Genomic DNA, 25,402 nt, shown 5'->3' with positions numbered 1-25,402 from the left:
AACCAAAAATGCTTATTTGCAATACGGTCAAGATTGCAGCAAAGTATTATTGGTAAATTCTTAGAACTAACCGGCACGATCGCACTGCTTTACTTCATGGGACTCGTTGCAACACGTGGAATAGTCCAATTGCACGACAAGTCTGCTTTTGAGGACGCATTTTGATTTTATGCTGTGCAAAGACACAGAAAAAGAGAGAGAGCAAGCGCTGCTGAGTAGACTAAGCTTACCGTACCCAGTAAACCTTGCCAACCGCTTAGGTAGGTAGACGAACTGCAACAAAATTATGGCAATAGCCATTTGGGAAATAAATGAACTGAAAGATCAGGAAACATAAAGGGCGCTGAGCGATATAAGAGGGATTAGCAAAACAAATTAGCTTTGGAGGCAACAACCACCCTCGCGATTGCGCATTCCAGTCTCCTTGTGGTTTTAGGAGAAAGGGAAAAAACTGAAAATGAAAATGAAAATGAAAATGAATAACGAGTGGTGACTTGGCCCTAAAGCTTCCTCACCGACGAGAGAGGTCAATGCTAGCACTCCTTCCAGAGTCGAGGCTGACCCTCATAGAGCTACTGCTACTACGCCTTCGTGATTTTCGCGTCTCGTTCGGATCGTTCGGATTGAGTCCGCTTGCGCGTGCGTAAAGGTTCAATATATCTGTAATGGATACTACACCTGAAAGGCGTCCGGACATGCGCGCTCCTGGCATGGCAGCGGCCGAAACTGATGGTGCTGTCGAGCTGGTCGGGAGAGATACGCCGGACGGCGGTACTAGAACAGCAGGCTGGAACGCTGGCGTAGGTGGTCCGGATGAAGCCGGTGAAGGTGCATCGACAACCCACATCCTAATGAGTTGTTCAGTCATTGAGACGCCCTAATCGAATTCCCGGTGACGGGCCTAGAATAACTATACCTGTGGGACTTTGTGGCAACGAGTTTGGCAACAGTATGCGCGAGGGTTGAGAACGGATTTACGTAGAATACCGGGAAAGAATCCTTGCCTTCATTGAGTCCGCGGTCGGAGAGTATGACTGAAATGAAGTGAGTGCAGGAAGACCGAAGCAGGGGTAAAGAGCTGGATTTTGTCAAGTGCTAGATAGAAGACCTAGTTAGTACAGCGTCAAAAGCCTATGATTGGGACGTACTTTGACGTCAACAGTCGAAATATTGCCAATAACATTAAGCTGGTTATCCACGACTGCGAGTGAGCTTATGCCTTCATCATTCATAAGCTCTAGTGCATCAGTCAACGGCTGATCCCCACTAACAATTGCCGATTAGCAATGCCTCTTGGACCTCGACTCAATGGTAGGATCAGTCCTCACTTGATGGTAATAACCTGCTGTGATCCAATAGCGAGATCTCTCAAGTATTGCGCATAGAGCTGATCGATGGCAGGAAAACTGCGTCCATTCTCCCAAAGGAATCTCAAGAGTCTCAATTGGCTGAGGATGCCTACTACGTTCGTGGTGTCTTCTTCAACAATGATTATTCGATGCACGCCGCTGCCGAATATCTCAACAGCATGAACCAAACTCAAAGTATGCGGGAGCGTAACAAATGGTTCCTTTCTTCCCAAATCTTTGACGTCTTTGAGGGGGATTTTATTTCCTTCTCTAGCCTTTCTGGCAAGCTCTTGGAACGAGGATCCAAACTCCACATCGGGGTGAGCAAGCCCGACCACGAGCAGTAAATAAGCGTTCAAATCACTATAGTCAAACGTTCCAATTGCTGAGCGCTCAGTCGGATCCTGTCGCACAAGAATCGCCGTGTTTCCTGACTCGATAAGAATCTACGCTGTTTATAAGCCCCCGTGCACAAGTATTCAACAAATTGCATTACTGCACCTTCGTTGCATGCTCCACTCCGGTATCGAGCTCTACAAAGTGAACCTCCTCATCTTTCACAATTTCTCCAACCCTGATTGTACGCCAATCCCTTCCATCAAAGGCGGGGTCGGCAGACTTGGCCACTGGAGGGTGGTTGAGGAGCTCTTGAACAGCGGCCTGGGAGAGCGACGGTTGTCGTTGAGCGCGAGGAGATGGAGGAATTCCCCGGAGATTCTCACTGAAGCTCTGGCGATTCGTGCCCGACGAACTTGGGACGTGGTTGAATCGAAGAGAAGCGTCCTTGATTTGTGAAGAGCGTGATGCATCGCGCGACGGCGGGGAAGCCATTGTAGATGGGTCTGGGGAGGATCTTGTGGGATCTGCCATGTGGGATTCGATTCTTAGGGCGGATTGGTATGTTGATTTGAATTCATAGACTTATAAATAGAGTCGATCTAAAAAGCATGGGCAGATGATAAGTCTCTTGAGCGGACGCGTACTTATCCCATCTGATACGCGACCACCATGACGATATCCTCGCCCCTCAACGCCTCGCTAGAGTTCTACGAATAAGTTGGCGCAGTGAAGACAGCTCAATTTATTGTAGCACTTATTGAGTGATCGCATTGCTATTGATGCCTATATTGCACTAATTTGATAATAATAGTAATAATAATACCTACTTCTCAATTTGAAGCGCCTCGCAACAAGCCCGACTTCGCTTTTTCATTTACTTTGGGGCTTTTCCCTTCGAAGAGCGCAATGATATCATAGGACAGGTGGATTATGTCGTTTCAAAGCACAACTACCCCTGAAGAGCTCGCATTGGCACAAGCTCCTTGGCTTATTCGCTAGGTGCATCCGTCAAGGGTACATACTGAACACCGTACATCTTCTTACTCTCGACGGATCCGTCCTCCTTCTTATCGATGACCCAGATATGCTGTAGATAATTCTCTTCAACTGGAACGAAGAGCCTGAGCGTCTCAATTAGCTTCTCACCCGTTCGTCTTTTCAGGGAGAAATAAGAATTTTTGAGCTCCAGATACATATGGTCTAAAAATACTTACCTCCCAGGTGACTTGAGCTGATCAATTAAAGCCTGGTGTTTCGATGCAGCCGCGGCCCCGACGTGAATCGCGTCATATGGCCCCCCTTCCGGATAGCCCAACCTGCCATCTGCCTTGATGAATTGCACCCTTTTTGATTCTAGGAGCTTTTTTCCCTCCGGACTTTTCCCCATATTCTTATTTGCCAGGTCCACCAGACCTTGAATATGGTCAACTCCGATGACCACTCCATCTGGTGCCGTTAGATTTGCGAGAACATGTGTCAAATAACCAGAGCCAGAGCCAATATCAAGAACTCGCGCCTCTGAGTTTAGAAAAGGCAGTAGAGATTCACATGCTGAAGCATGCATATGTGGTGCTGAAATAGTCGCTTTGAATCCAATAGGTTGCGGAGAGTCTTGATAAGGACTTGATGGCGCATAATGAGCTCGATCAACCTGGCAGTTCAACCACGTCAGAGGTGCCTTGATACAAATAAAAACACGCTGTCAAAGAGCATACAGAAGTCATGGCTTGTAGCACCCTATCAGAAGAGATGAGTCCATTGGAAGCTAGTTTCTTGACCAGGCCTGCATTCGAGGTGGATCCGGACATCCAAGCCATCGTGTCCAAGCGAAGTACTAAGATTATGAAGAGGATTAAATGCAAAATATGAAAAGATGACCTCCGGATCTCGAATGACCGAATATTGGATATATGTTAGCGAATGAGTAAACAGTGTTAATGCTCCGCAGTCCCCGTGTCAAACGAGAGGCTTGTGCAACGTTCTGGATATAGTAAGCCAATTACAGCGCGACCTTGAAGAATTGTAAGTGAGAAATGGATTATTTTAGGTGCGGAGCAATGATCTTCGATCTGGCGCCGAATATTGGGGCGATTTTTACATAACTTTGATGCTTTAAACGCAAGCGCACATTGCTATCCATGCAAGTCTCTACAACCACCCCGCACCCATGCGGGCTCGGGAGACCCTGAGAGCTTCGTCGCTTACCTCACGGTGACCTCAGCCTCGAACTCCTAACCTCGGCATTAGCCTTATCGGGATAGGCAGTAGTCGTCTCTCCAGTCGTCTCCAGAACCTCTAATTTAGTTACTCCGTACACAACGGTTCTGGTGCGGAGAAATTTCAGATCCAGTTAACAATTAATTCTAATAGCCTTGTCAGACTTGTGTTCGTGACTTGTGTCAAGAGATACTTTTTCTACATTGACTAATTTCAATTTTATCAAAAATGCAAATTAAAGACTGCTTGAATAATATTGGAGCTATTCTAAGCATAAAATATAAACTTTATATGATCAAGGCTTTTATATAATATAATATAATATAATCACTTTTTCTCATATTTTCGTGTCATTTGCTTATCCCGGTTCTGCTGTGCACAGATGTGTGTTGTGCATAATTCCCGATATCATGCCAGATCTTACCAAGGACACTAGAAGAGGCTAATCATAACAGCGAGGCATAACAATTGCGTTTCTATACAGTATCGTCACTGACCGTACTACTTTGAGGAGATCTTAGCTTATAGGCAAATTGTGCTGCTAGACTAATTTCCTCCCTCCTCATCAGAGGAACGAATGAACTGATCTGGCAGTAAAGCAAATAACCTTCTTCCTACTACGTATTCTTCAACACATGTGCAACCAAACAATCAATCAAGAGAATAAAAATCTTGTTCAGGGAACTAATTACATAGCGCCAGACCCTCTGGCTCGAACCACGCCATTAGCTCACATCGGAGCCTCTTGAAAAAAATTTTTTTTTTGTAATTTTTTGTTTCTCCATTTGCCTCCCAGCTCATTTACCATCAAACATCGTCAGAGGTTCTGGGGTAAGCGCTATCCCAGTATTGGACACCGAATCCCACCCATGACGATAATCGAACCGCATCAGATATTTCAACCGTGCCGCACAGTCATTGTATGTCCTGGCGACGGACTTCATATGGACTCATGTCGAAGTAAAGTCGAGACCTTGCGCCTGCTGAAATGTACTTCTATCAAATGGAGCAATCTCCACCGCAAAAGGACACAATGCACACCCATTGCGCTGCATCAGAATGCCGAAGCTATTGTTGCGAACACCATACTCCTTCGATGGCTTGAGCTCTCCCCATAACCAACAGGACGTCAGGATGCGAATAAAGCGAGCCTAACAATCCAGGATATCAGAAAGAAATCCACAAAACAGTTCCCCCTCTCGAAGGGAGAAAAGCGCAACTTTTCAACATATTCGTGATCAACAGAGCTGCTCATCAACCGAACTCCGTGTTAACGTCCACGCTATCTCAATCCATACCAACATCAAATAGAAGTAAGGAAAGTAGGGAGAATGGACTCGAGCTGATTACCCAGCCGCTAATGCACAGCCCTTTGACTGACAAACAATATAGTACAGCATAAAGAAAAACTCGCCGGTATGGAAGGATTAATGTGCAAATCTTGAAATTGACGCTGAGAAAGAATGATAAAATCAAGCAGGAAAAGTGGAAACAAATCGAGACTGGAGACTATAGCCCTTCAGATTCTAGAGTAACTTGGCAAGGAAAGATGAACTTTGGTGTTCACTTGTGATGTTGGCCAAGAAAATTCTGAGAATAACAGGGAAACAAGATAGGAGCAAGGAGCCTATTGAGCTTGAGCAGCAGGAGACTGGGTAAAAGCTTGAGGGTACCCGCTGCTCCGACCCTGCTGAGGGTGCTCATGAGGGCCACGACGCTGACCCTGATACTGCTTGTGGTGGCGAGGACCTCGTTGTTGTGAACCCGGATGATAAGGGCGGCCTTGGCCGTAATGACGGTGAGGCGCGCCACCTGGCCTAGTATGACTCGACGACGTGCCATTGGGCAATAGCATCGGAACATGAGGCTGTGGTGTAGGATTTGAAACAGGGCGGGGTATGGTCTCTGGAGAATCGTAGACATAGAGCTTCTTATCAATAGACTGGGGGATCGGCTGGATCTCAGTCCCAAGCTCCTGTTCGATCTTGTACAGGTTGAAGCGGTCATCCCAATTGATAAGGTTGATGGCCAAACCAAGATGACCAAATCGTCCAGACCGACCAATTCGGTGTAGGTAAGTTTCGGCATTCTTCGGAAAGTCAAAGTTGATAACCACGTTTACAGCCTGAATATCGATACCACGCGTGAGGAGGTCCGAGCACACTAGGTTCCGACAAACACCATTTCTGAAGTCATGGAATACACGGTTACGGTTGTGTTGTAGCATGCGGGCATGCGAGTAGAAGCAGGAGTAGCCCAACTCAGTAATCTTCTTAGCGAGTAGCTCCACACGGTTTGTGGAATTGCAGAATATGATGGACTGATTTATCTGCAGCTTGGAGAAGAGAGTGTTTAGGCAGTGGACTTTTTGTTTCTCTTCCACGAACGCGTAATATTGTGTTATACCACGGAGGGTGAGCTCGTCCATGAGATTGATCTCATACGGTTGGTTCATGTGTTTATCCTGCGTTCATGAGTACCATTCTGGCCACGAAGAAGAGTGATCGGCATACCTTGAAGTCTTTGACGATGAGGGGAAAGGTAGCGCTGAAAAGCATGACTTGGCGATCCTTTGGGTCTTTTGGACCGAGCGCGAGAAGTTGTTCAATAACAGGGGTAAATTCTGGGGAAAGAAGTTTGTCCGCCTCATCCATAACAAATGTTGGACATTCCCTTAGGTCAGCAACTCCTTTGCTGGCAAGATCAAGTATTCTGCCAGGGGTTCCAACGATGATGTGCACCGCCTCATTCAAACGGATAATGTCATCTTTAAGACCAGTCCCGCCGGTTGAGACCATGACGTTAATTCCTAGATGTTTTCCAAGCGTTTTGCAAACCTGTGATGTTTGCAATGCCAACTCTCTCGTGGGTACAAGGATCAGAGCTTGAGTTTTCGTGCTCTTAGGGTTGATACGTTCCAACGTAGGAATGACGAAGGCAGCAGTTTTTCCGGTGCCATTCTTGGCACGTGCAAGAATGTCGCGCCCCGTAAGAGCAACCGGAATCGTTTCTTCTTGAATTGGCGATGGCTTTTCAAATCCAGCCTCGAAGACACCCATAAGGAGCTCTCGTTTGATTACAAAATCCTCGAAATCCAAACCCTTAGTTGCAGTGACATCCTAAATCAAGGTAAGCATCTCTTTTTCATGATTCATTGGAGAGAATCTGTGCTGAATCACCTCAGTTTGTGGCCGAGAATCTTTAGCTGGGACATTCATTTTCGATTTCCAGTTGAGGTCCGAGGTATCGTCCCTAGCGGAGTAAGAATCAGATGAGCTCAAACTTCTTAGTTTATGCACGCTCTTACCCAAGATTTGTAGCATTGAGCTGATCGGCCAGCGCTCCGGCCATTATTTCGATTCTGCGAAAGGACTCGGTGGAATGATGGGGGGTATTATGAGAGTCGTTTTCGCCTCTAATTTAGACTGAGCTGGGGGAGGGTCGTCGATATTGGGGAGGTTATGAAGATCAACCTGACAAAGCGATACGAGAAATAATCTTGCGCGACCTTTTGCGCTCCGTTCACCGGCACTGCGGACGAGATTCGTAAGGTAAAATGTGAGATGATTGATGTGGGAAAGATGGATCGTAGTAGGATGTGTGGATGCAAGTGAGTTGGTAAGGGCGGGTCGGCTAGGTAGTGCAGTAGTGTGTGGCTTGATTTGTATGGGAGGAGATGAAAGTCACTCTTGGTCTCGTCTACCTTGCAAAGTGAATTTTGTCACTGCCAATGTGCGGATAAAACCTGAGCCGGTCGATACAATAAGATTCAGATGAAATAGTGGGCTTAAATCAAAAATTTCCACGGTAAATTTCTGTAATATACCGCCAATGTGTAGTAGAGCCTAAATTGACAGCGTAATGAGCTTCAACCTCAACATTGAGCTTCATTCTGCAGGAGACTCGAGTTGAAGTAACAACAGTTCCAGGCATATTTCCGGTATTTAAGTAGTTATTTTTGCCACTTACAGAAGCAAATGCTGAAAATTCCCTTGTCGAAGGTATAATTGTGAAGCCTACACTAATTACCTATATTAACCCAATTGCTGATGGTAACGATACATTGTCGATTTAGAGCTCATGAGTAGAAATGCACACATTGTGGCCTTGCCATGATATACTGAAAAACATATTGATTCAAGATTTCCTCCGGCGAGCTTTGAGACAGTCAACTCCGTATGAAATGAGGAAATTCTTCATCTTCGAAGACGACTTGTTGGAAAAGATAAGAAGACGACGATACTATCAAAAACAGCTATAATGTGCCACCATAGATGGTGCAGGGAAGATTGGCAGCATGGATAACCAAAAGGGGCAAAAGAATTCACAAAAGAAGGAAAAGAGCCCTGAAACGCCCAAACAGCGAGGATGGTATCTAAGGTGCATTAATTTCCCGGGTTATGCGACGAGAAACTCTTTGGCATCTAGGCCAAGTTACAAGCATTGAAGAAGACAAAACCATTATACACAAGCGATGACCAAGGGCAAAGGTATTCCCAACAAAATGACTACAAGAGACACAGATCGCTCCATATTACCAATATCAAAATGCGCCGCGAATTTTTGCATAGAGCTCTGTTGTGAAAAAGTCATAATGCAGATCTGGGTTGCAGAAAGGATGCTGCGAAAGTAAAGTCTCTGCGGTGGGCCGTTCAGATGGGTCGCTATCATGTGTTAGATGAGATATCCAGGCGCGGAATAGTAAATACGAATGTGAACTTACATCGTAAAGCAGTCGTACATAAAGGCCAAAGACTCGGGACTGATTGTGACTGAAACGTCCTCTGGGATGGGAGGGGCAAGATTCAGACTGCCTAGTTTATAAATGGCTCCAATAGCTTCTTCCTTACTCCAGGGTCGTCGACCAGCGAACATCTCCAACACGACGCAGCCTAGTGACCAAATGTCGACCTTAGCAGAGTAGCCCTGACCTTGTGAGCGTATGACTTCTGGAGCCATCCAGAATACTGAGCCCTGCATGGAGTTTGTGACGTCATTTCCGTAAATATTATCTGTTTTCTTCGATATTCCGAAATCCGAGATTTTGCAAGTACCATCGATGTCCAGAAGAATGTTGTCTGCTTTCAAGTCTCGATGAAGAATTCCTTCTCTGTGTAAATAAGCGAGTCCGTCAAGGGTCTGTCGTGTGAGCGACCTGACCACACTTTCTTCGAACTTCCCGTGTTTCCGAAGACAGCTGCCAATTGACCCACCAGATATATATTCTAGGAAGATCGAAATAGAATATTCCTTTCTTTCACATCCAAGATACTGCACGATGTTTACGTGGTCCAGGTGTTGCATCGTGTCAATTTCTTGGTCAAGGGCAGCCACCATTTCTTTGATGCGGTCTTTGTCCTGTCCGGCTGCCTTGCTGTTAACTTCGACCTGTTTGACGGCTAAGAACTCCCCTGTCGTGGCATTCATTCCAAGATAAACACGACCGTATGTTCCTTTACCAATCAATTGACCCTTGAACCACTTAAAAGTCGGTTGGCGCTTTGGGAGAGAATCGTGTGCAAGTGCCTCTACCTTTCCAACTCGATTACCCCTTGTGGGTTTAATCTGCACAATATTGGCACCAAACATTTTCGTGCTTTTTCGCCGAATGATGTCACCCGACTTTTGCGATGGAGCAGTGTATCGTTTGCGATTTGCTTCGTGAGCACCCTTGGCAACCTCACGAATCGACTTCATTCGTCCCAATCCGCCCGCATTTCTTATTTGACGCTGAGCAATACTTTGGGCCGAAATTTCTTTTTGACTGGTCTGGGATGGCGCGGGTTCACGAATGGTCTCGGCATGCCTGGGACCCGTAATACCAAATGGGCCTTGTGCACTTGGATTTGCATGACTTTGGCTTGTTAAAGGCTTTGCAAGAGGCAGGTCTGACTCAATGCCCTTGTCTAAGGCCGGAACTGGTGACGTTGGCGGAGAGTTGGCCTGTTCTTCTACAACTGGCTGATCAAGGTCTAGATTCGGGAAGAAGTCATCCAAGTGATCAATCAGGGCTTCTGTAGGAGGTCTGCTCGCCCATAGATCATCCCGTGCGAAAGACTCCCGACGCAAAAGTCTTGTCATCTCTTCGGGAGACTGTGCGGACCAAGTGCTTGAATTTGCCGATTCCGGGTGATGCCTATCGATTCTAGTCGGCAGGTTGGTCCTATCTTCCTGGGGAGGTGCCGGGGAAGCTGCTCCGAAGGGGCTGGCTGAAGTACTAGCACTGACTGCCGAAGCTTGAGGAGATGCGAAGGAGACAGATAAGCCCTTCTTTGAACGTCTAGTGTTTAACGTTAAGGTAGGACGCTCATCTTTACGTGTGGCGTCAGTATCGATCCGCTCAGGGGGTAGAGAGGAATTGACATCGTTTCCGGAGCCTTCCTTCCTCTTTGATAGCGGTATAGCGAAAAGCCCGTCATCAGAATCCTCATCTGGGCTTTGCTGCGGTATGTCTGGCGATTTAGAAAATGTGATCTCTGGCTCAAGGAATTCTGGCCTTGCTCCACGAGATTCCAGAGAGGGGGCACGCGACGGGATGTTTCCTACATTGCCGACCATTGGAACACGATTGGGCTGTGAGCTCATGTCTGCAAGCTGAAAAGACTTCGCTGCGGCGGGATTCGTAGGCGACTGTTGAGATATATAGTTGGCATGTTCGGCTTGTCTTTGAGGTTCGATAGCATCTCGTGGATGCCATTGCTCTGATGTTGGAACTGGATTGCGCACTTGAAGAGATGTGTCACCAGCACTAGAATATGTGTGGATCCCAAACGACGCCGAACTTCCTACTGGCTTGCGTCGCGTATGCTCGCCAGCCTCTAATCCAGGCGGTGCGCCAGACCTCTGGGGCGTATCGTCGGTGGACGAAATCACCTGGAACGATTTTGTTCGATCCACAGGTCGTCGACTAAGGGAGTTTGCCTTGATGAGGGTGTTTGACTCAGAAGGGGCAGGAGGAGGCTTCCTGAGGGGGACCCAGGCATCCTGCCTCTTGTCTTCAAAAGGCGAGTTGCGAGGTACGTCAAAATCAATGACCCCGTCCCTCCGTATGCTATAACCAGTAGAGCTGTCAGTAGCGTGCGAATCCTTGAAACGCTGCTGTTTAGCTAGTAGGTAAGCCTTTTGCTTTCTTTCGTTCTCTCGACGATGCTCTTCGACAGCCACTTCCAGTGATGCTGCCTTCTGTGCTTCGGTGCTATCGGTTCCACTAAGGTAATTGCCACCCTCAGTGAGCGGGCCAGAGAGGTGAGGGCGGTCTCTCGAAAGATCTGGCGAAGCAGCATGAGGGGACGATTTGTAGTTACTGGGGTTGTCTTTTTCCTCCTTCCGATGAAGCTGCAACCCAGCAGGTCGCAAATCGTTTGTTTGGCTATTTGCGAATTTAGACTGGAAGAAGGCATGACGATTAGAAGATGGGTCTTCCGCTGACTTTTCTGGTAATATGGAGGTTGAAATTGGAGGTGAAAGTATCGCTTTGGTCGGCAGTCCAATGCCGAGGCCTGTAGAGCTAGGAGCAGATGAACTATCTGGAAATGGCGAATGTGACCGGACCAAAAGTCTCAATCCAGCATTTGCATCTGCTTTTGTTCGTCGAGATAGCACAAGCATAGAATCAGAAAGTGGCTCTTCGTGATCTAACTGCCCAAATTCCGTCAAATAGAACTGGGCGTAGTCACTCGCGGTGATTCCCAAATTGAGACAGATTTGGTTCCGAAGAACGTCCGCGGAGTCGAATTCCGTCACATCGACCAACCGATAGTTCCAACCATCTGGCGTAGCCAGAACATACTTCTTAGGATTGACTCCTCGCATAACTGCTCTGTTACGTCCACCATTGGCGATCAATCTCTCATGATCATTCATGATGACTTGAGACAAAGGTCGTTCCAATGAAGAGTCACTAATATTCACCCCAGCCTTAGCGTAGGGTAAGCTTGGTGGGGCTTGCTTGGTATATATCGGACTGGTAGGAGATTCAAGAGCTTGGTCTTCAGGTGAAGGATGCAAGCCATCTTCCTTCTTCCCACGTTTTCTGAACTTGCCTAAAAAGCCTCTTCCGTGGTCTCTAGCACTTGAAGGAGCATCGTTGCTTGATTGTCGAGTATAGACTTCCAATTGTTGAAGACGAGTGCCATCCTCAGCCTTCCTCCGCGGTTCTTGATACTGAGCGGCATTATTATTAATGTCAGGCACTGAGCCGCCAGAGCCCTCGGTGCGCAGAGCATTTCCCGCGCCAAATGGTGTCGAAGGAATATTGATGCCTCCCATTGAATCTGCACTGTTACTTTTATTATGCTCGAAACGGCCGTGAGGCGAAGATGTACTAAGCGTGGAAGGGAAGGCCATAGTGACTTGATTTGGACCAGGACTGCCACTCTGGGGGCTACCGCTTGGCCGGGGGATCGCCTGAGGAAATGAGGGCACTGCACTGCTCCTTTGATTCGAAAATCGGCGGGGACCCAGGCCTGGAATTGGAGGTGGTCGCATAAACGTCTGCCTACCAGGGCTTTCATCATCCCCACCGGCGGTCGTTGGGGTAGTGGCATAAACTTCTTGGCGGCTTAAATTTGGAGAGCCCTCAACCCCACCCTCTGTCGAGGTCGCACTTTGAAGCATTTGTGACGAATCTCGTCTATGAGCACCAATCCTGGAGCTGCCTGTACTGCCTGTGTCCGCTATCCTGCGTATAAGTCGCCTCATTCTCTTGCCCTCTTCCCTTTCCCTTGCTTGATCCCAACCTGTACCACTCTTGCTACATTCCTTCGCTAATTGTGGATAGATGAGTTGATGCATCATACCAAAATTTCCTCTTCCGTTATGGCCTCGGCCCAGCTCGAGGAAATCAGAGCCATGAACATTCAGTTCTTTAAATGTCTCCTGCCAGTCTTTGGAGAAACTATTGGAACTCAGCCATCGTAACACTCGCTCTAGGGACCAATTCGGAGCTGGGTCGCTAGGCGTCGGTGACTCGTGTACGCCATCGCCGGTAAGCTGGGTGTCGTTGTTCAGAGTATTTGCCAAGTTGGGATTGGAGTTTTGATGTTGCTGATTGTAGAGCATCGCAGTATGCGAACCGGGTGAGGGGAGATCCTGCTGATCACGAAGCGGGAGGACCATATGATGATGACGCGATAGCGGGGTTTGTGGAACACCATGTAAAAGCCTACTACCAGTCTCCGCAAATCCTGCGTCTTGGTGTGAGCCGGAAGGTACTGAATCAGCAACTTGACGGGTGTTAAAGGGCGCCCTGGCAGTCTCGGAATTCGTGGACAAGTCGGAAATGTCACCTCTGATAAAATGGGGTTGCTGTTCCGCCTGCGTACGGTTTTGCGGTTGTAGTGGAGGAATACCGACCCCAGGACCAAAAGACTCTCCATGAGGAATATAGGTCGCAGAGGTCATGGGCTGTAACTCTGGATGGGGTGGCGGAGGAGGAACGGAGAGCGGCGTAACTTGATGGCCATGATAGGGATGGCTAGGATTATATGGCAAAGCCTGCGTCGGCATAGGCGGAGGAGGTGGCGGCGGTGGCGGCGGCGGGAAATTTTGGGCTCTTGGCCAATTTGATTGCCAGCCGGTCACAAGGCCATGGGATGACCCGCCTGGCGGCGGACCCGGTGGGGGAGGAATCACGACGCCATGAGGATTATTTGGAGGCGGACGCGGCGGAGGTGGAGGAAGCGATATTAGATGTGCTTGAGAACCGGAAATTGACACGCCAAGTGGCGGAGGGCCAGGCACATATTGTTGTCGCTGCATGTCAAGCGCCTGTGACGCGGAAGCATGCCGCTGGCTCGGCTGATAGGAATTCTGCATTTGCTCTCCAACAGAGTTTCTGTTGCCGGGTCTGTAAAGATTAAATTGATGCTTTGAGGGATCAGTAGACGAATAGGCCCGATTTCGATGTACCGGTGAGGTGCGATTCTGATTTGACTGGTGATGGGAGGCTGATATGGAAGGATAGGGCGAGCCTGTACCATGCGAGGGTATCAAAAGCGCTGAGGCTGAGGCTCCTACGTTATATCCAGGAACGTCATTCAATATTAAATCGTCAGGTACAACCCAAGAAGACTGCTCTGACAAGGGTCGATCCGGAGAGGTGGTCCTCACGGAATTTTCTGACCTGGCGGAAGACGACCGATGGGGATTTACCATCGTAGAGCGAACCAAGCGACCGTTGGAAAGCGCAGACTCGCATTGGAGGTCAATTATTGCTGAATGCCCATTGAATACTCATTATGCCAAAGCTATGATATGCCTTACGCAGAGGTTCCTGGCGCCGAGCAAACAGCCTCTTTCAAAGAGTCTAATGTCTGATCAGACATCCACCTATAGGAAAACTCTGTAGTATTCGTCCGCAACAAATCTTGTGTATATTTGATTCGAATATACAGTGCCGTCTATGCGCGATCTCAAGTCAAGGTGTAGAAATTGCAGAAAGCGTGAAGCATCAAACAGACAAAGGGCAAGGCGTCTGCGGGACTGACGAGGAGCGAGAGGAGATGAGACTGCGACTAGAAGATCAATGATTGCTCTATATGAGCATTCACAATATCATAAAATTGCTTATACGTACCTGTGATAAAGGGAGTACCAAATGCGAAAATGATTAGAGCTGAGAAACTGAGTGTATGGAAATACACTGAAGCTCTGAATAAACCAGATGGGTATCTTTGGCATGTTGTGCAGTGATGCTAGGCCTCTGTAGCCAGGTAGCACGCCGTACACGAGCCTGAGGAGGTCGTATCGCTACTTTCATAAAGGTACCATTGCTAAGAAAATAGGCGATTCAAAGCATCGCCAGGCCGCCTCAGTCGCGTTCCAAAGGTACCAGTACCAATTCTGAAGTACGGAGGCTACAGGAGCAGCGCTGTTTTGATAGGCTTCCAAGCCGGCCAGGCAGAGCAGCTTCTGACCTCTTACTCCGATCGTCTCCGTATTGATCTAGTCCCATCCATAACATGACGACAGAAGCGGATGAAGAGTGAATGCTGTACGGCAATTTTCCTCGAATGCGATTGTTTTTGTGAGCATCTACCAGAGATTTGGCAGGCACGCGCATGAAAACATGCGTGAGGCCTGTAGGGCACTACTGATTCCTTGGATCCTGCTCGAAGCTTATCGGCGATAGTCAATGGTAGAGTTCAAGTAATATTTTATTGCTTGGGAAGCATAATTCTTTCGTCGTTGTGGGGCCAGAGGGGGCTGAAAGACAACTTAATCTATACGGTATGTTATTTCATGGAACGGGCGAGGATGATTTGTTTGTATCCGTCAGATTGGAATTTCAGTTCATTGGCTCAGCAGCAAGCTTTCCTTTCTGTCTGACTACGTACTCTCATCACGGAGTACATAACAAATTAATGTTCTACACTTTCTTGCCCTGACAGCCATGCCGCCGGTAATGCTTGCTTAGCTGTCAAATTCTAAGATCGGTGCATTAATCGATGCTGTCCAAAATGAGCGCATATCCGGTTGGCGCCAAGACTACTTGCGCGCGCAGGTGGGTGAGGCTTGCGGATAATCGGAAGATTATGTAAGGTCCAATACAGCTAAAGTTCTCCCGTGCTGGGGTGGACGAGACAGGTTTGTTCCGACTTTTGCCTAATTTGGCGGCACTACAAATTCCGGCGTCTCCGACTGCATTTCGTTGCTGCGCTGGGACACGAACACTAGATGATCTAGAAGACAACCAGACCCGATTCCTACCGGCAACTCGCCGCAAGTCTCGCTCGATATTTCCAGGCAACATGAGATTCTCTCGTGGTCGATGAGGCAACCATTGAAGAGAAAATCTCGGGCACTTCGTTGGCTGCAGGAAACTAGCACGGAAAAGAAAAATATTCTAGTATGAGAGAAAAAATGAATAACACGAAAAGGAGAAGAAAAAGGAAATGCATTGATAGGGAAATGCTGAAGATTATGCAAGGCCCAACTCTCCACCGTAACTATGACTGGTAGGTCGAATTTAGTGCGTGTTGCTACTTGTGAGAAGCAACAACAAATCTAAGAGAAATCATCCAGCCCGATCTTAGGGCCTGAAGTGACCCATAGCTTTAGAACGTTAAAAATATGCTACAATTGCTGCAGAGATGCCTCAGGTACAGGCATGCCCCAGCCATGTGAATGTACCTGGGAGGAGGAAAAGAAAGGTCATATCTCAAGACCCCAATGCGTGGACTTACGTCACTCGCCACTTTCACTCGTTGAGAGAGCTGTCGAAAAGGAGACAAGGAGGGACCATTGTACTATCCTGTCTGGATACATGCACTCGTAGTCTGTAAGCGTTGATCGTGGCGGTGACCCACGTTCCACGTTCTCGACGGGGATCCAGTAAGACTTCTCGACCACGGCCCAAGGGCGTTGTCGATCTTCGCCCTGTAGTAAGCCCCCCACTGTAGCTTTGTCCTCAGTTCATGGTGTCTCGTCTGGGTAGAGCGTGCCGGGATTAGGCCCGAAATACCTCCTGCGGTCATGAATCGCCCTGAAGGGAAGTTAACCGCCTCGCCTAATGCCGAATCCGCGCGCTCCAGTCCGCCAGAAGACCGCTCTGGTGCTTTACCTGCTCCGTTAATGTAGCCTGATTCCTGTCCATCGGACCACCTCTGCGACATCCGGCCATGGGCAGACCCGCTAGGTCATTGGTGCTCATGGCCGCGGAACATTTGGTCCCTACGTCTGTTTTGAAATAAATTCCCCTCTTGTTCCCTCTGACCCCCGCCTCTCATCTCATCATTATCATTCATTCATCAAATCATCTAATCGATCCTACCTCTCATTTCTCCATTTGCTTTTGTTGGTCATCATGGCGACTGACATTCCTCTTGCCAACCTCAAGGAGCCCATTGACTTCGCCGAGTACCTTTTCACTCGTATCAAGCAGCTGGGCATCCAGTCTATTCACGGACTTCCCGGTGACTACAACCTGGTCACTCTCGACTATGTTCCCAAGGTTGGCCTCACCTGGGCTGGAAATGTTAACGAGCTCAATGCTGGTATGTTCCTGACTTTGACATAAGCTTCATTGGAAGCTTCTGGCCTTAATTGCTTTGGTTCTGACGAACTGCATTCAGGTTACGCCGCCGACGGCTACGCCCGTGTGAAGGGTGCTGGCTGTGTTGTCACGACCTTCGGTGTTGGTGAGCTGTCCGCCGTTAATGCATTGGCTGGCTGCTACTCCGAGTTCGTGCCTGTGGCCCACATTGTCGGCACCCCCTCGACTCGTTCCATCCGTAACAACATGCTCCTCCACCACACCCTCGGCAACGGCGATTTCAATGTCTTCGCCAACATGAGCAAGCAGATCTCTTGTGCCGTGGCCAACCTTTTTGAGCCCCACGATGCTGCTCAGCAGGTTGACAATGTGCTGCGCGAAATGATGCTCCAGAGCCGACCTGTCTACATCACCGTTCCCTCCGACCTTTCCAGCAAAAAGGTTGAGGGTGAACGCCTGAAGACTCCCATTGACTTTTCTTACCCTGCCAACGATCTGGAGAAGGAGGAGTACGTTGTCGATGTTGTTCTCAAGTATCTGCACGCTGCCAAGAACCCTGTCATTCTCGTTGATGCTTGCGCCATTCGCCACAGAGTAAGCATGCCGGACAAGCGACCTGGAGAAATAAGTTAATGCTGACGGAATTGCAGGCGGTTGCCGAGACGAATGAATTCGTCAGGAAGTCTGGTCTTCCCACTTTCTGTGCCCCCATGGGCAAGGGCGCGGTTGACGAGACCCTCCCCAACTACGGCGGTGTCTACGCTGGTGACGGCTCTAATGAGAACGTCCGTGAGATTGTCGAGTCCTCTGACCTTGTTTTGAGCATTGGTGCTATCAAGTCCGACTTCAACACCACCGGTTTCACCTACCAAATTAGCCAGCTTCAGACCATTGACTTCCACAGCAACTACGTTCGGGTGAGATGGTCTGAATACCCTGGAATCCGGATGAACGGCGTCCTGAAGAAGGTCACTGAGCGCATGGGCAAGCTCAATGTTAGCCCAACCCCCGCTTTTTCAAACAAGGTCGCCGCCGTCGACCAGGGAGACCTCAACGGCGAGATTACTCAGGCCTGGCTGTGGCCCACTGTTGGCCAGTGGCTGCAACCGCACGACGTTGTCCTCACTGAGACTGGTACTGCCAACTTCGGTATCTGGGAAACTCGTTTCCCCAAGGGCGTCGTCGCAGCCAGCCAAGTCTTGTGGGGTAGCATTGGCTGGTCCGTTGGTGCCTGCCAGGGTGCTGCCCTTGCTGCTAAAGAGTTGGGTGACAACCGTACTATCTTATTCGTCGGTGATGGCTCTTTCCAGCTCGGTGCTCAGGAAGTGAGCACCATGATCCGCCGGAACTTGAAGCCTATCATCTTCTGCATTTGCAACGATGGTTACACTATTGAGCGATTCATCCACGGAGAGGATGCTGAATACAATGACATTCAGGAGTGGAAGAACAAAGAGCTGCTTAACGTCTTTGGTGCCGATCCAAAGAAGTCTAAGACCTTCACCGTCAAGACCAAGCAGCAGCTGCTCGATCTCTTCGCTGACAAGGAGTTCTCTTCTGCTCCTTACATTCAGGTATGGATGATCCTTTTATTCCCTTTCAAATCGCCCATTCAATCCAGTCCTGGTAGCTAACTAAATTGTGCAGTTTGTTGAGCTTTACATGCCTAAGATGGATGCGCCCAAGTCTCTGGCCATCACTTGCGAGGTTGCTGCTAAGAACAACGCGAAGCAGTAGAAAATTTCTTCCAGTCTCCTTTTCTCCTTTCTCTTTTTTGTCCTAGGCGGGGATTTTTTTTTCTTCAATAGGTAGCGCTTTATGACCCCATACAATCATCTCCTTTCACGACTGTACAAAATTGCTATTCTTACTTATCGAGCTTATGGCAAATCAACGAATCTACTCTTAAATTTATTAACTCAAATTTATCGTAATCAAGTTATAAGCTTCATTCCCAAAAAGCAGTCAACTCGCATGATAGGATTCTTGAATACCGTACCTTCTGACTGTGCAAACCTACCTGTATTTTACTAGTAGAGCTTCGGCGATAATATCTCGCTTCGCGCCAAGGTGGTGTTACGTACTTTGCGACAATCTAGAGGCAGGGAACGTGCACGACACGTCCAATAGACTGGTCAAAAAAAGCAGAAAGTCACGCAAATTGCATGATGGCAGAGGAAAGAAAGAGAAAAGCCTCAGATGAGCATATCAATACGCAAGCCAAAAGGTCTCGGGTAGGTTAGATTGCTTTTTCCCATTTTCGCTCTTATCGGGGTTGGGCTGAACCGAAACGCTCTTGCAAAATCAGCGGGATATAATTATTGATCAGCGCTCTACAGGGTGGAGGCAAGAAATGGCGCGTCAATCGACATGCCCAGTCCAATTCCAATCCGCAGAAGCCTGAGGGCAATGTAGGCTTATCGCCAGGAGATGCTGGTGTTTGGGCAACGTGCGAATTAGGCAGGGAAGGCAAATGTGTTATGGAATTGAAAAGTCTATTCGATGAGGTCTGCTCTTCCCCCTAAATGGTTCACCATCAATCTAGAATCCAGCTAGCACTGTATCTGGTTGAGGGCTAACAACGAGAGAAGTATATTGAACGACTTTATGGCGCCGAAGGGCAAGGCCAGGGCCGATCTCATGAAGAACATGAAGAAGGTAGCCCGTCAGGGGATGAAGACATCGAGGCTGAAATCAAGAGGGAACTGCATGGGATGAAGAAGCCGGCCTCACGGAAGCTTTTTGAGCATGTGCGACTTGATATTCAATGTGGTATGTACATCACAAGACGATCAATATGTCAACTGTGGCACTAAATCTAATTGTATTACAGTGATGTTCTTCAGAACACGAAAGCCTGTCGATCCAGTCAAACTGGTTCATGCCATCTGCGAAGATGCGTTCTCGCTGCCAGGCCAGAAACGGACTCGTTGGGTGAAGCGACTGACCCCAGTGACGTTAATTGGCAAGGCAACTGAGAAAGGTGTTGAGGAAGTAGCGCAGCAAGTATTGGCACCACATTTCCATTTTGATCTCGATCGCGATCATGATTATGATCATGATCGAAACGAAGGACGCGGAAAAAGAGTAAGCTTCTGTAACGAACATCAACCAACGACAAAAGTTGAAAGCTTCGGCGGGGGTTGCCTGCAGAATCGCTTACTGACTTCGCAATAGTTCGCGATTCGTCCGACCATAAGAAACCACAACACATTGACAAGGGATGGGATCATCCGAAAAGTGGCCGCCGCTGTCGGCCCAGGGCACAAAGTTGATCTGAAAGGATACAATCTACTTATCCTGGTGGAAGTCTACAAGGTGTGTTGAATGATCATTTTCAGTATTCACCCAATTCATGGCCCATTCAACATCTCTGCGGAAGAACGCACAATAACGCGGTTGTACTATCTGGACTGATTGATAGAAATAGAATATCTGTGGTATGAGCGTTGTACCTAGCGACTTTGAAAAGTTGAAGCGGTACAATTTGTCCGAGCTCTTTGACCCCGCCACAGCAGCGGGTCAACCCAGTGACACTAGCGAGTCAAATCAGACATCGCGTGTCAAAACAACGGCAAATTTGCCGAGCTCCTCGGGCGAAGGCGAGCAATAGCGACCAAGATAGCGCAAGGGTGGAAGATCTGCAACCTTCTTAGAGCCTCTCTTCCTACGAAGTACTCCGTGCGTGCGTGCGTGTACAACGGAAACTACCTTATGTGCTTCTGTTGTACTACCTTCTATCATTGCAGAGTGCGGTTAATTTCTCTTACTCGCTGTGGATATTTGCTTAGAGAGCCTAAATTGAATAAGGGACTGTTTTAATTCTTCGGTCATTCAGACGGCTCCGTTGGTTGGACTAAGCACCCAAGACATTTCTTCTGGCTCCTTCCGCCTTTTCATACCGCCATGTTGATTATGCAATGGTGAATTATATTATCTCTTTCGTGACTATCTCCGCAGAAGTGGGCCAAAAGGGGTCTCGGCATTTGATAAGCCCCAATTCAGAGAATTTGGAATGCCGGATAATTCTTTGACCAACCCATGATTGTTGACTAGCTATGAAACGCAAACCAATCCCTGTTGGATCGGAGTATCTCTAAAGTTACCGAAAACCACATGATACAATCATAGATCCTTCAGTAGCGAATACAAATTCCCTTTAGAAATTGAGAATATGTTGCGGTAAGCATGTTTCAAAGAGCTTCACAAGCCGATTACGGCAAATCCTCGTTGTGATTGGGCCTCGGTAGCCGAGACGAAGGCGGGAGTAGTCCAGAAGGGCATTCAAATTGCAAACGAGCAGAACGTTCCTTGCCGTATCTGGCGCAAGTTGACGAGAATGACGACCGCCTTCGCCATGTTATTGCAGGCGACACCTATTAATTTTGCCCCAATCTCCTTTCTGCTTCGTCTTGTGCCCTTCCAGTACGAATGCATGCTGACAAGATGGCGTCCCTCGTCTTTTGTAGCTGTTTCCGTATGGTTCATTTTGTTTCAAGCCATGCAGGCAGCTTTTGTTTATTTCCTACATACAAGGATGATATGTAAAGGAAACCGTTCGTATTTTGAAATGTATCCTGACTCCCTTCATGTCCGTGATAAATAATGTTTCTATCGCCAAAAGCTCCGGTCCTTTCAAACATTTGAAATCTTCGCATCCGCTTTGCTTCTGAATGCGCTACTATGTGTTATAACGCGTTTGTTTAATTATGCATCTTCCCAGCTCCGACTTCAGTAGACCTGATATTTCTATCCGTGCTTCTTCATCTCTTGATTGGCAGCTAGCCTTGGACAAGGGAATCGTCCAGGAAACAGTGCGTCGACATCTACATTCATCTAAGGTCACTATTCAACAGATTGAGAAGCTTAAAGACTCCCGCTACTCCCGCTTTTTATTGAGAATATCAGATGGGTCCGCCGTTGTGCTCAGGCTGGGACCAACACCAAGTGGGAAGCTTCTGCGGCATGAACGCGGCGCTTTAGAGGCAGAGGGCAAGGTTCTGGATTTGCTTTGTGGGGAATTATATGGAGAGCTGCCAGTAGCACAGTGCCTAAATAAAGAACCTGGAAAGGCATTGACCTTCTCTCCTTTCATCTTGACGACCTATATCCCTGGATTATCATTCCGCGATAGAGAGCCGTTCCTGACCGCACGAGAAAAAGAGGATATCTATTTTGAACTAGGGGATATCGTGAGGAGGATTAGCCAACACAAATCCCCCTATTTTGGCCCAGCAGCGCCGATACTCTCTGGGTCGGGCAGCAGATCTTGGCGCGAAGCCTTTGCCTCCATGATGGAGGCTATCCTTCGTGATGCTGAAGATATGCTCGTTCTGCTGCCATATGAGCAAATCAGGGAGCTGACAGGTCGGTTCATGCCTCTGCTTGAAGACATAACAGAGTCTCGACTCTTGCTTATCTCCGTTTGCGACCCATCGAACATCATACTTGATTCGCAGACAAACAAGATAAACAACTTGGCCGACTTTTCAACCTGTCTTTGGGGTGATGTTTTCATGTCCGACGTGTTTGGCCTTGGAAATGCCGCTTTTTGGAGAGGATTTGGTGTCTGCCAACCAACAACGCCACCACATAATTGTCGGCGTTTGCTGTGAGTTTACCAACCTCAACAGAGCATGCTCAGCTTTTGGGCCGTTGCATAATGCTGAGTTCCAAGCTTTGCACAGAAGGGGTAGGGGAATAAAAAGAAAGGATTTGGCGGATCTCGGCCCAGGAGGATTGAATGGCTAACTGGTTTGCAGTTACGCGTGTTACAGGTCGCTCGTATCGATCGTGGAGAATTACTACAGACCTTGCGAAGGACACTCCGAGCTTGAGCAACGAAAAGTTCTAACGACAGTGCTTAGTGAGCTGGCCGCGGAACTCTGACGGTATCGCGATAAGAGGACAATACTTGTCGAGAAAGCACCGGTCGTATCATCTGTTTTGAACCCGTACTTTATACTGTTTTCCTTAGAGGGAGAAAAGACCGTCTTAGATTTGGCATAAAGGAATCGCAAGACTAGGCTCTTCATGCTGGCATTTCCATGATTGATGACGAAAGCCTCCACGATTTTAACTGTCGCTCTGGAGCGAATGGCTGGTCTACCTTTAGGCAGCAATGTTTGGAAAAGAAGGAGGATGACTTAGTGTTTTCAGGTTATTTTGTTCTTGGAGGCAGATGGATCCTCGTCTTCATCCCTTGGCAGCTGGAGGCCCATTAGTCCGAGAATATTTCCTCCAGGACCTGCAAGTCCAGCCTGGCTCTTGAAGCTCTCCAATAAATTCTTCGCGAGGTTGTAATCGATATTTACCCCTTCATCTTCTTCGTCTATTTCGTCTTCATTTAGCTCTTCTTGGAGCTTTTGATCTAGGTGCCTCTTGTCGCCATTCTTTTGTTCTTTCTCAGACTTTAAGCTGCGTCGGGCATTGTTTGACTTTGGGGCGGAATCAAGTTCTAAAGCGCCCGCTTCCCTGAGCTCAGCTTCCATACCATCCATTATCTCTTGGATTTGCCGATGCTCGTCCTGCTGCTGGATGGTTGGAAGAGCTTCCTCTCCTGTGGGTGAAGACTGCTTGTGCGAAAGGGGTTCGCTTTTGTTCTTGGCCATATGGGAATCTGGTGGCATGCCCATCATCTCACGCATCATCCGGGAGAACTCCTCCTCATTGAAAGACAGCTCTTTATCTTCTCCTCCGCTGCCAATGTCACTTTCATCATCGTCATCATCGTCAAAATCCATGTCGTCCGGCATCTGGGCTCCTTCAGCACCAGCTTTATCGTCGTTCAGAAAATTTTCGAACCGCTCTACCATTTTTCGTAGATTCTCTTGTGCTGTTTTGTCTCCGAAGCCGTTCCCTGAAGTTGCATGAGCATCAGGATTTTCTTCGTCTTTGGTTGTGCTTTTCCCCGCAAGCTCCTCCTCAAAATCTCGAAAATCGATGTCTAACCAGTCCTCGTCATCTTCCCTGTCGTCCCAAGTGGATATCTCTCTATCTGAAGGGAGAACATCTTCTCCAGCACTCAGTTCCTCTAGTAGCAATTTGATTTCCCGAACAGACGTTTTATCCTGATTAAGAGTATCTCTCAAAAGCATTTCAAATCCGGAGCTAATTTTCATGCCGATTTCAGCATGACTGGCAGATCTCGAATCGTCATTTACTGGCATGGCGTCTACCCATGTAGCAGGCGCGGGAAAGTGCTGGCTTTTGACCTGTGCAAACCCTACTTTGGTAAATTTCGTACTAATCGTAACCAAATCCCTTGGACGAAAGATGAGGTCCCCGTCGTCTTCTGCCTGCAGCGGACGGAGAGAAATTGGGTCTCGGAGATAAAAGGCTTCGACCGCGGGACTGATAAGTGCGGGCCTTTCGTGGAGGATATAGGCTAAATTTCGGGGAACAAGAATGCGAGCGCTGTGAAAATTATTTGATATCTGATCTGGATAGTTTCGAAGTCGATAGAAGGCTTCTTCTTCAAGAGATGCCGAATAATAAAGTTCCTGCTTTCTTTTTTGGACTATATCAAGAGCTTTTTCGAAGGACAACTGCGCAGGAAATGAAGGACCTTCCTCGGCTTTCTGCGACGGGCTTTCTAGGGGAATAATATAAATCTTCCCGTTACGCAACCAAACCTGCCGATTTATCAGCGTCACATATTTCAAGATATCAGTACATTCATTTTGCTGCGCCTCATTCTAAGTTCCAATGGATTGCTAATGGATTGCAGCCCATCTTTCAATCGACAAGGTAGCTTAGATTAAACGTTTGACATTGTAATCAGAGGATGTACCTACCCTATTATCTGCATTTTCCGGGTTAAGCCAATCGGGGAGAGCATTAGCAGCCTCAATCAAAAGGAATTCCCCGTCAGAATCAGTCATTCGAACCAGCAAAGAAGGAAATTCCTTGCTCAATTCTCGAAGGATGTAAACGATAAGCCATTCATCTTCAACGGAATCTCCGAAATTTGTCCTTCCCTTAAGAAAAGATCGGCCTACGTAGTCCAAGAAAATCAGCACGGTCGCGTGAGCGGAGATTGTTTTTCCAAAACTATACCAAGCTCATGATAATACTTTAGCGTGAACCCGTCTCTTTGCCAGATGTATCCTTTCAACAATCGTTTTTGAAGCTCCGTGGCTGCTCGTTGAATAGCTTGTAAACTTGACCGGACTTGTCCCAGGCTTTTGTCTTCGAAATCCGCGAGGAAAAGGGTGTATTCTACGCAATCCTCAGGAAGTCGTCTCGGGTATCCGCCAAATCCTTCTCCAAACCAATTGACTTCATCTTGTGAGCTGTCCATACTGGGTGAAGAAGAGGCGTGATTACACCCAGAAAATCTGCCGGGCAATGGAAATTTGAGGGATTGATATCACGTGCGCTCGCGGGAACTACGGCGGGGAAGCTTGTGTTCAAGCGAACGCGTGAAACTCGGCAGAAGATTAGAGTCCGCCTTACCAACCTTAGCGGCAGGTAAACAAAACAACCAAGTCCCTTCCCGGTT

At 47.9% G+C, this 25,402-nt stretch overlaps 8 protein-coding genes across 8 annotated transcripts; 3 read left to right on the top strand and 5 right to left on the bottom strand.

The window, feature by feature from the left end:
• Window positions 1–150: 150 nt before the first annotated feature.
• On the bottom strand, window positions 151–2,318 carry L228DRAFT_251740 (hypothetical protein). Its single transcript, XM_018333626.1, has 5 exons — window positions 1,851–2,318; window positions 1,329–1,795; window positions 1,149–1,266; window positions 917–1,095; window positions 151–848 (listed from the first exon to the last, which is right to left on the bottom strand). Exons 1-5 carry the CDS (start codon window positions 2,217–2,219, stop codon window positions 512–514), a joined length of 1,470 nt encoding a protein of 489 aa, XP_018184431.1. The 5' UTR covers window positions 2,220–2,318; the 3' UTR covers window positions 151–511.
• Window positions 2,319–2,381: 63 nt separating this feature from the next.
• L228DRAFT_251738 (protein-L-isoaspartate O-methyltransferase) lies at window positions 2,382–3,815 on the bottom strand. Its single transcript, XM_018333625.1, has 3 exons — window positions 3,404–3,815; window positions 2,903–3,339; window positions 2,382–2,809 (listed from the first exon to the last, which is right to left on the bottom strand). The coding sequence occupies exons 1-3, from the start codon at window positions 3,503–3,505 to the stop codon at window positions 2,677–2,679; spliced, it is 672 nt and encodes a 223-aa protein (XP_018184430.1). The 5' UTR covers window positions 3,506–3,815; the 3' UTR covers window positions 2,382–2,676.
• A 1,717-nt stretch (window positions 3,816–5,532) lies between these two features.
• On the bottom strand, window positions 5,533–7,256 carry L228DRAFT_254620 (DEAD-domain-containing protein; the record flags this gene model as incomplete). The annotated part of the gene is made up of 4 exons (XM_018333843.1): window positions 5,533–6,369; window positions 6,419–7,024; window positions 7,085–7,157; window positions 7,213–7,256. The coding sequence occupies 4 exons, from the start codon at window positions 7,254–7,256 to the stop codon at window positions 5,533–5,535; spliced, it is 1,560 nt and encodes a 519-aa protein (XP_018184429.1).
• A 1,192-nt stretch (window positions 7,257–8,448) lies between these two features.
• L228DRAFT_271771 (Pkinase-domain-containing protein) lies at window positions 8,449–14,060 on the bottom strand (the record flags this gene model as incomplete). The annotated part of the gene is made up of 2 exons (XM_018335570.1): window positions 8,449–8,569; window positions 8,629–14,060. The coding sequence occupies 2 exons, from the start codon at window positions 14,058–14,060 to the stop codon at window positions 8,449–8,451; spliced, it is 5,553 nt and encodes a 1,850-aa protein (XP_018184428.1).
• Window positions 14,061–16,534: 2,474 nt separating this feature from the next.
• On the top strand, window positions 16,535–18,725 carry L228DRAFT_225378 (pyruvate decarboxylase). Its single transcript, XM_018330380.1, has 4 exons — window positions 16,535–16,900; window positions 16,979–17,493; window positions 17,550–18,473; window positions 18,547–18,725. The coding sequence occupies exons 1-4, from the start codon at window positions 16,711–16,713 to the stop codon at window positions 18,634–18,636; spliced, it is 1,719 nt and encodes a 572-aa protein (XP_018184427.1). The 5' UTR covers window positions 16,535–16,710; the 3' UTR covers window positions 18,637–18,725.
• A 305-nt stretch (window positions 18,726–19,030) lies between these two features.
• On the top strand, window positions 19,031–20,956 carry L228DRAFT_286365 (hypothetical protein). The gene is made up of 6 exons (XM_018336439.1): window positions 19,031–19,133; window positions 19,239–19,406; window positions 19,491–19,671; window positions 19,733–19,986; window positions 20,077–20,217; window positions 20,330–20,956. The coding sequence occupies exons 1-6, from the start codon at window positions 19,065–19,067 to the stop codon at window positions 20,510–20,512; spliced, it is 996 nt and encodes a 331-aa protein (XP_018184426.1). The 5' UTR covers window positions 19,031–19,064; the 3' UTR covers window positions 20,513–20,956.
• Window positions 20,957–21,498: 542 nt separating this feature from the next.
• Window positions 21,499–22,921, top strand: L228DRAFT_54737 (hypothetical protein). The gene is made up of 2 exons (XM_018336695.1): window positions 21,499–22,510; window positions 22,662–22,921. Exons 1-2 carry the CDS (start codon window positions 21,609–21,611, stop codon window positions 22,786–22,788), a joined length of 1,029 nt encoding a protein of 342 aa, XP_018184425.1. The 5' UTR covers window positions 21,499–21,608; the 3' UTR covers window positions 22,789–22,921.
• A 133-nt stretch (window positions 22,922–23,054) lies between these two features.
• L228DRAFT_271766 (SGT1-domain-containing protein) lies at window positions 23,055–25,201 on the bottom strand (the record flags this gene model as incomplete). Its single annotated transcript, XM_018335569.1, has 3 exons — window positions 23,055–24,533; window positions 24,696–24,895; window positions 24,958–25,201. The coding sequence occupies 3 exons, from the start codon at window positions 25,199–25,201 to the stop codon at window positions 23,055–23,057; spliced, it is 1,923 nt and encodes a 640-aa protein (XP_018184424.1).
• Window positions 25,202–25,402: the final 201 nt, after the last annotated feature.

The sequence above is a fragment of the Xylona heveae genome, assembly GCF_001619985.1.
Source record: "Xylona heveae TC161 unplaced genomic scaffold L228scaffold_16, whole genome shotgun sequence".
NCBI lineage: Eukaryota > Fungi > Ascomycota > Xylonomycetes > Xylonales > Xylonaceae > Xylona > Xylona heveae.
This window is presented reverse-complemented; position numbering and strand designations above follow the sequence as displayed.

Coding starts and splice junctions, on each gene's coding strand:
- L228DRAFT_251740 (XM_018333626.1), bottom strand. CDS start 2,219: ATGGCAGATCCCACAAGATCCTCCCCAGACCCATCTACAATGGCTTCC. Junction 1,796..1,850: donor GAGTGGAGCATGCAACGAAG/GTGCAGTAATGC, acceptor TAAACAGCGTAG/ATTCTTATCGAGTCAGGAAA. Junction 1,096..1,148: donor TTTCGACTGTTGACGTCAAA/GTACGTCCCAAT, acceptor TCTTCTATCTAG/CACTTGACAAAATCCAGCTC.
- L228DRAFT_251738 (XM_018333625.1), bottom strand. CDS start 3,505: ATGGCTTGGATGTCCGGATCCACCTCGAATGCAGGCCTGGTCAAGAAA. Junction 3,340..3,403: donor TGCTACAAGCCATGACTTCT/GTATGCTCTTTG, acceptor TTGAACTGCCAG/GTTGATCGAGCTCATTATGC. Junction 2,810..2,902: donor CAGCTCAAGTCACCTGGGAG/GTAAGTATTTTT, acceptor TGAGACGCTCAG/GCTCTTCGTTCCAGTTGAAG.
- L228DRAFT_225378 (XM_018330380.1), top strand. CDS start 16,711: ATGGCGACTGACATTCCTCTTGCCAACCTCAAGGAGCCCATTGACTTC. Junction 16,901..16,978: donor TGTTAACGAGCTCAATGCTG/GTATGTTCCTGA, acceptor AACTGCATTCAG/GTTACGCCGCCGACGGCTAC. Junction 18,474..18,546: donor CTTCTGCTCCTTACATTCAG/GTATGGATGATC, acceptor TAAATTGTGCAG/TTTGTTGAGCTTTACATGCC.
- L228DRAFT_286365 (XM_018336439.1), top strand. CDS start 19,065: ATGATGGCAGAGGAAAGAAAGAGAAAAGCCTCAGATGAGCATATCAAT. Junction 19,672..19,732: donor GCGACTTGATATTCAATGTG/GTATGTACATCA, acceptor ATTGTATTACAG/TGATGTTCTTCAGAACACGA. Junction 20,218..20,329: donor TCCTGGTGGAAGTCTACAAG/GTGTGTTGAATG, acceptor TGATAGAAATAG/AATATCTGTGGTATGAGCGT.
- L228DRAFT_54737 (XM_018336695.1), top strand. CDS start 21,609: ATGCATCTTCCCAGCTCCGACTTCAGTAGACCTGATATTTCTATCCGT. Junction 22,511..22,661: donor CATAATTGTCGGCGTTTGCT/GTGAGTTTACCA, acceptor ACTGGTTTGCAG/TTACGCGTGTTACAGGTCGC.